At 48.5% G+C, this 8,244-nt stretch overlaps 1 protein-coding gene across 1 annotated transcript; it reads left to right on the plus strand.

Moving 5' to 3' along the window:
* The first annotated feature begins 1,471 nt into the window (after positions 1–1,471).
* On the plus strand, positions 1,472–6,625 carry EXOSC2 (exosome component 2). Its single transcript, XM_049832688.1, has 9 exons — positions 1,472–1,642; positions 1,723–1,824; positions 1,954–1,999; positions 2,292–2,381; positions 2,718–2,783; positions 2,950–3,018; positions 3,870–4,046; positions 4,220–4,348; positions 5,808–6,625. The coding sequence occupies exons 1-9, from the start codon at positions 1,518–1,520 to the stop codon at positions 5,886–5,888; spliced, it is 885 nt and encodes a 294-aa protein (XP_049688645.1). The 5' UTR covers positions 1,472–1,517; the 3' UTR covers positions 5,889–6,625.
* The last annotated feature ends 1,619 nt before the right edge of the window (positions 6,626–8,244 follow it).

Below are 8,244 nucleotides of genomic sequence, written 5' to 3' on the forward strand. Positions count from 1 at the left end.
CTCACAAACTGTGTTTTACTTCCAGAAAAAAAAAAAAACCAACAAACTGTCACTTTAACTTTGTAAATATTTATGTAAACATTATTTACAAAACTTTGATATTATATATTATTTGATTGTATATGTACACAGTGTAAATACATTTGTACCTCTCTTGTATTCTAAATAAAAATTACTTGGAACATTTATCATTTAGAAGATGGATAGTTTGGAGAGCTTTATTTTGCTATGTGCCAGGGAAAGATGTAGCGGTTGGGTTGAGTGAATGTTTTGACTAGCATACGGTGAATAAGGAGATGTAACATTGTCTGTTGGACCAAACAGTGCAGTTGGGAAGAGGAAAGATCAGCTCTGGGAAAAACAAGCCCTTTTGCAGGTCTGAAAGAGAAGGGGCAAGTGCGGGAGCGGGTGGTATTATTTGGTCTGGTACCTCCCTGTCTCCATGTGTACAGTCTCTGAAGCAACAGTTGTTGATATCCTTTGGTATCTTTCATGAAATAATGGTCATATTTCAGCTGTGATGGGCTACAGGTGCAAGTCTTGCTTGGAAGAATTACGTTTGGTTTTTTTTGGTCCGGAGGAAGCAAAGCATTCACTGGAGGTCATCACTGGCTGCTTTTTCCTTGGTATTTTCTCAGCAGCTCTGAGAGCCTAACTGCCGTTTGAATTAAATGAATAAAACTTCCACACAAATGTATTATTTACTGTTGGAACAGCTTTAACAGGGGAAGGGGTAAATTCCTCATCCCCTGGAGATGTTTCAGCCAAACCTGATCGTTAACTTGCCTTGCAGCCTGCTTGCTGCAGCGATCACGGGGTGAAATCCCCTGGCCCCGTTAATGCAGGAGGAGAGGCAGGCTGGCCGGCCTGCTGCGCCCATCCCACCCAGCTCCCTTCAGCCTCCCCGTACTTCACTGGTGGGGCTGTGGGTGCAACTCCAGCACCCTGCCTTTCACCTCAGAAAAGGATTAGAAGATTATCTTCAGAACGCGGCGGGGGGAAACAACTTGTGTGTGCACACAAGTGCACGGGCACCCCCAGAAATTGGAGGTACTGCTTCCCTCCAGGGCGAATGCACCCCTTGCCTGTAGTCCTGCCTTTCGGCTGGGGGTGGCCCCCCAAAGCGGGGTGCTGGGGCCCTGCGAGCCCCAGGCTGGGGACGCAGGGAGAGGCCTGTCGGGGCCTGGTGCCCCCCTGGTGCGGCAGGGCGGGCTCCCAGGGAGCTGGCCCCGGCCGTGGGGCTGCCTTCCCCGCTCAGCCCCCCAGCCTCTCCGACGGGGTTGTAGGCACCCCGCCCTCACTAAACATGGCCGCTCTCTCCCTTTAGGTCCCCAACGCGGCGAAGCCCACGACTCCCTTTACTGCCAGGAACCAAAATGGCTGCCCAGAAACCTCACCGTCGCCCTCACTCACGACGGCGGCGCCGGCGCCTCAGGCGCGTTCTCGCCAGCAGCTAACATGGCGGGCGGAAGGCGCGTGTGGAGGAGGTTGCCGGCGTTGCGCCGCCCGCACTCAAGATGGCTGCCATCACCATGCGCCTGCCGGTGGTCCGCAAGGCGGTGGGACCGAGCGCGCCCCGGGGCGGCGAGAAGCACCTGGTGGCCCCCGGGGACACGATCACCACGGACACGGGCTACATGAGGTGGGGGCAGCGGCGGAGCGGGGTGGGGGGCGCCGGCCAGCCGGCCGCGGGCTCTCCTCAGGCGGCAGGTCTCTCCGCAGGGGCCACGGCACCTACGTGGACGAGGAGAAGCTCATCGCCTCGGTGGCCGGCGCCGTGGAGAGGGTGAACAAGCTGGTGTGCGTCAAAGCCCTGAAGACCAGGTGAGCGGCGGTCGCCTCCTCAGCACGGGGAGCGTGAAGCCCGCCATCCCTGCCAGACGAGGGCCGGGCCGTTTTCTGGGGAGGATGAGGCGTTTTGACGGGGCCGCTCTCTCTCTGTCCCGCTGCTAGGTACAACGGTGAAGTCGGGGATATCGTGGTCGGCAGGATTACAGAGGTAAAGCTGGGTTTTTCCTGATGTGCCGTGGAGGAGGAGGGTGGCCCGCTGGGTGGCAGCCAGGCTGGCGTGTCTCGGTCCGACCCGGAGCGGTTCTGACGTTGCTAAAAGCATGTTAATGTCTGTGTGCGGAGGCCCTGTAAGTGCCTGGGCTTTAAACAAGATGAGGCTGGAAGTGGTCAGCAGAGCTGTCTCCTTCTGCAGCCTCGGCTGGCTGCAGGACCTCCTGCTCCGCTGAAGAGCTTCTGTTCAATTTTTGAGCGTATATCAACAGATTATTTTTCTTCTCCAGGTTCAGCAGAAGCGATGGAAAGTGGAAACCAATTCCAGGCTAGATTCAGTCTTGTTGCTGTCTTCTATGAATTTACCTGGTGGGGAACTGGTGAGTGTAGTTCACGCAGAGCAGCGCCAGAGCCCTGTCTTCTGCTGCCACAGCAGAAGCAGAGGCACCGGGAAGCTCTGGAGCCCTTCCCACAGTTAGCACAAGGGTAGTGTGGGGTTTTGCGGGTGGGTCTGTAGCACTCCAATATGTTTAACTCTCAGTGTTATTGGGATGTAAACACTTCAGTGATCTAAAGGTGTGCCAGTATGCCTGATTTTGCTTTGGTGACCGGATTGCGTTTTGTATGGCATCCTCGGGTCCCCCCGCAATGTAGGTATTAACTGACGTTTTCTTATTCTGAACTACATGTAACTTTTCTTGTATTGTGCGTTTCAGAGAAGGAGATCAGCAGAAGATGAGCTTGCAATGAGGGACTACCTGCAGGAAGCAGACCTCATCAGTGTATCCTTCCACTGCTTGCGCTCGGACAGAACAGCCAAGGGGCACGGGGAGAACAGCCAGATTTCGGCTGGCCTGGCTGCCAGGGAGAGCTCTCTGCTGGGGGCAGCTAGAGGCTGTTGGCACTGGGCAGCATTAGGGACCTTGTTTCCTTAAGCGGCGCTGACAGGCAGAGGTCCAGTCTGTATTTTCTGATGGGGCTTTATCACTGCACACCCGGAGTCTGAAATACGGGAAGGTAAGTTGTTCAAAAGCACTCGGTCTTGGCCTAATTCTGCTCCGGTTGACTTGTATAAGGCCTTTTGGAGGTGTTTTAAAGAAAAAAGCTCTGGGGTAGAGCAGGATGTTGTTATAACCCATTCCTGCAGGTTAGGAAGAATCTTAGCTTCTACGTGGGAGCACCGAGCAGAATTTCCCCAAAGCAGTGCCCTTGAGTTGCCCTTTGAGCTGCTGCTCTCCCTGTCCACAATTACAGCCTGTTTCCCCCACTAGCCGCTTGGGATTTAAACCCTGGAGAGAAAAATCTTCACACTCAAACTTCATCACTCCTTTTCTGCAGGCCATTGGCCCATGACTTGTTTCTCTCTCCAGGGTTTTATTTTAGGCTTTACGCAGTTGGCATTTATCTCTGGTTTTGTGCATTGAAATAAGCCAAGGGGCCATTGGAGCGTAGGCTGCAGTTTGGGATTACTAGACCAAGGGTATTAGCACTTAAAAGATGAAAGCGAAGTGTGCGTATTGTACAAAGGGTGAAGGACAGCAATTGGATTAAGAGGGAAAGTGTTCTGCTAAATTGGGCCTCTCGCTTCTCATTTTTCTGCAGGGATGGTTGATGTGTAGTTACGACCAAGATATTATTAACATTTGTGCTAAGCACTTAGAGTATTCTTCATCTTCAAAGGACTGCACAGGCATTAGCTAATCCTCCCAGCACTCCCAGAGGCAGGCAGGTTTTATATTCACTGTTTCACAGGAAAAGGTGTTAAAATTCACTGGTTCCTAGACCAGGAGGGGAGTGCATGTCAGTGACTTGATGTTATCTATGGTGTCTCATGTCCCTCATGTTGAGTCTCGTGGTCTCCTCTTCAGCTTGGCCAGGGTGTGCTCGTTCAGGTATCGCCCTCCTTTGTGAAACGCCAGAAGACTCACTTCCACGACTTGCCCTGTGGTGCATCCGTGATCCTCGGCAACAACGGTTTCATCTGGATCTACCCAACTCCAGAGCAGAAAGATGAAGAGGCAGGGGGCTTCACCACCAGCTTGGAGGTGAGGGTTCAGGGAAGATGAACCTTCGCCTACCAATGATGTTTTTGTTAGTCTAACACAGTCAGAGGCAAATGAATAACCTGAGACTTTCAAGATTTGGTATTAGGTTCATGGCAAAGCTTTTTTACAGTAAGCTTGCACTATTTCCTTGTGTATTCATCTCTTTTCCTCAGCCGGTTCCCTTGTCTGACCGGGAGGTGATCTCACGGCTCCGAAACTGCATTGTGGCTCTCGTTACTCAGAAGTTGATGCTCTTTGACACCAGCATCCTGTATTGCTATGAAGCATCACTTCCTCATCAGGTACAGAAACCAGTGTTGTTTACTTTCTTCCACACTGTGGGGAGGGAATGGAATGGAAAGGCCACATCAGTTGTTGCTGGAGTTAGTATTAGGCGGTAGGGCTTCCTTTTGGCTTTCCAAAGTGTTCTGCAGCAAGTGACAATATGAACTTCCCCCCTTCTGTGTAACATAAATGGCCTTGCACATTTTCAGGGATAGTTTGAAGGGTTCTGCCTCTGGCAAAGTCCAACTATTCATATAGAGAAATAGTACATTTTTTGATAGATGTTGTGTATCACTTGTTGGGACTATGGACACTCTGTGATCCCTGTGAAAACAGTGTTAAATTTGGGATTGTATGAGGTGACAGTGCACTTTATGAACAAATGAAAAAGCAAGTCTATTGTACAGAGACCAGTCTTCTGTTTGTATCCACATCCTGCACTGCTGGAAGGCTCTCTCAATTTGACCTCTTGCTGTACAGCTTTTCTCTGCGATTTCTGCCAGCACAATCACTGGGAATTCTCTTCCCGTAAACAGATAAGATCTGAATTGGCTTCTGCTTTCATTCACAGTGGCAGTCTGCTCAGCTAGATGGGATGTTATTTTGAACTATACTTCTGTTTAAGTCATCTCTCCCCTTCCCAAATACTGGTGTGTGTCCTTCACGAGAGATTAGGAGTTGTCAGTAGCATCTCCTTTGATTTCTTACGGTCTCTGTAAGAACTGCTAACTCTGGCAAAGTTGACTTTGCCTTGGACCCTCTGCCATGATAGTCTCATTTGACCAGAACCCTCTAAATTCACTTGCTGCTCACTGCTGTGTGCCAGGGACCCTTGTCTCCACAGAGTGTGCAATAGTAGTATCGTGGTTTAACCCCAGCCAGCAACTAAGCACCACGCAGCAGCTCACTCGCTCCCCCTCCGCCCCAGTGGGATGGGGGAGAGAATCAGGAAAAAAAAAGTAAAACTTGTGGGTTGAGATAAGAACAGTTTAATAGAACAAAAAGGAAGGAACTAGTAACGATAATAATAACAATATTAAAATGACAACAATAATAATAAAAGGATTGGGATATACCAGTGATGCACAATGCAGTTGCTCACCACCTGCCGACCAACATCCGGTTAGTTCCCAAGCACCAATTCCCCCCAGCCCCACTGCCCCCAGTTTACATACTGGACGTGATGTCGCATGGTATGGAATACCCCATTGGCCAGTTTGGGTCAGCTGTCTTGGCTGTGTCCCCTCCCAAATTCTTGTGCCCTTCCAGCATTCTTGCTGAAAAATCCTTGACTTAGTCTAAACATTACTTAGCAACAACTGAAAACATCAGTGTGTTACCAATATTCTTCTCATACTGAGCCCAAAACACAGCACTATACCAGCTACTAGGAAGACAATTAACTGTATCCTGGCTGAAACCAGGGCAAGTAGTAGTTGCTTTTTCGTGCCAACGTTACTCTTCTTTCCACTCCAGATCAAGGACATTCTCAAACCAGAGGTGATGGAGGAGATCGTTCTGGAAACCCGACAGAGGTTGCTGGATCTGGAGGGGTAGGGCACGTGGCCAGAAGCAGTCATTTGAAGTCCCAGCATGGCAGCTTTTGATTCTCAGTACTTTTTTTTTTTTTTCAATGTGCTAGTCACCAACGTTCATTCCACACTTCAGAAACCACCAAAATTCCTCATTTTAACTCCTAGGATACCTCCTGAGCCCTTTTAGTACAATAGTACTAAATAGTACTTAAGGACAATAGCCTTTTAGTGCAGCAGCCTGAAAAATTGATAACTGACCTTTATGAAGATGCAGATGCAATTGGGACATATCTCATGGCACTTGTTGCTGTGTCTGGTGCCCCTGAACTTTGTGCAGAATGATAGAGAGGAAGAGATGTGTTTTGTGATGTTTCTCTCTCCCCAAAGGCTTTCTGAATGGTTTTGATTTTCCGTTACTATGATACAGACCTGCCAGTCAGTCCTCTGACTGAGAGCTCGTTTTTCTCTTTAAGACTGCAGAACACAGTACAAGACTTTAGAGGACAGGAGTATCCACACCCTTGCTAATGGCATTTTGGGTCTGACTGTTGATGGTTTCTATGTCTCAAGGGTATGAGATTGGATGTGGCATGATGTGGCTGTCCACATGAGCCAGGAGCGAGCAGTGGCTTCTCAGTCTGTGTGCATCCTGCTGGTCCTTTTTTTATGCCTGATGTGGTGAGCTCCTCCTCTGAGGAGGCTCCAGTATTGTTTTCTATTAAATATTTTACATTTCAATAAATTTTTTTAAACAGATCAGTTGTTCAGGCGTGTGTGCATTAGCTTGTCTTTCTCCACAATGAATTGAGTCTAGCTTGAGAGCTATGGTTGGCTCAAGTTTCCTTGTGCCAGGACACTGAGAATGGTTGCAATGCCCTGTTATCTCCTCTTCAGCTGTTGCTCCTCATCCCATTCAAGCAGGACTTGACTTTCCTCTTCAGCATATCTTCTGGGCAGAGTTCCTCTTGCCTGGCATTGTTCACAGTGGCACTCTCAACATTGCTTCCCTGCAGGATCCCATAGAGAGGTGTGTCATGCAGCAGCTGTGTTTGGGGGATGACAGGGAACCCAGTATGACACTGGTGAAGATCCTCAGGCCAGTGTTAGAGGTGGGCATGCTGAGCCAGATGTTGGCAGTCAGTCACTTGCCTTCTCTGTACAGAGTGGATGTGATGTTTTCCTTAGAACATCCTCTCAGAGCTCTGGTGATATATTAGAGCCATTTGTATTATATATGTGTTGTGTATGTATATTGTATTTGTATTAGACCTGCTTGCACCACGGTGGTGTAATTCTTAAAAAGGATGAAAAAAGCAAAATATCTGGCCTAATTGTCCCTGAATCTAATTCTAACATTGCAAATTCTCACGCTTGCCCCAGGCAAAAGGAAAAATTGTTTGCTCGATCTTTTCCTGGGAACTAGAAATACCCTTCATTGCTTCTCATCTAGTTCAGACTGCTCTGCCTGTGGTCCAGAGTAAGCACTAGGAGGCAGTTTCGGATTGTGTTTGTAGTATTTCTCTTCCCCAGCAGCTCTACCTCATTGCCCTGCCAAATAGCAAAGGCTGGATATCTGCCACCAGTGCTGCTACCTAAATACTAGAGCATTATGGAGCTCAGTGGCTAAGGACAAGCAAGGACATGGGTAATCCATTCTGCTGCTGCACAACTCAAACTTCTGCCCGTGCTGCCTCTCTAAAATAGTACTTACCTTCTTGGGGAAATCGGTGGAATGCTCCACACAAAACCTGCGAATTGTTATTTTTGAGTTTTATGAGGATTCCCTAGTAAGTGTTGCAACAATTACATCCTCAAGATGACTTGGGAAATTTGAAAACTAAAGCTTGATGGTGACACTTTCAGGTCTGTGCATGAGGCTGGTAGCAGCATTATCCACATCTGCATGGACAGGAACAATGCAAAAAAGCTAAAGAAAGGCTCCCTAAAAAGCTAGCAGCCTCTGCATCTTTTAATTAGAAAAGTACCTCTTTTTTCCCTACACAAGTGCTGTTGTTTAGCAGCTGTTTATCTTATTGCCATACAGGGAGATTCAGGGATTTCTGCTGTGAGGCTTCTAGGTATAAGCAGATTGGGGATGTACAAGCAATGAGATAAAGTAGCTGATGTTCCCTTTTTTTAAAGCACTTTTGAAGGCTGATGGAGAGGTCTGTAGTTAATCCAGTAGATCTCTTTGCATCTCTGCCACTTAAACAACTCTGTGTCAGTTAAAGGGCAAAGGGGTGAAGAGACTGTACTTCACTACCACCTAGAGAGATTTGATACCTGGAAATGGTTCTGCTGAACTGGTAGACAAATGCAAAATCCTTTTCTGTCCTCAAGTAACCTCTCTGCAGGCATCTAAGGGGTCAGAAAGGGGC

The sequence above is a fragment of the Accipiter gentilis genome, chromosome 29 (assembly GCF_929443795.1).
Source record: "Accipiter gentilis chromosome 29, bAccGen1.1, whole genome shotgun sequence".
NCBI classification, from domain to species: domain Eukaryota; kingdom Metazoa; phylum Chordata; class Aves; order Accipitriformes; family Accipitridae; genus Astur; species Astur gentilis.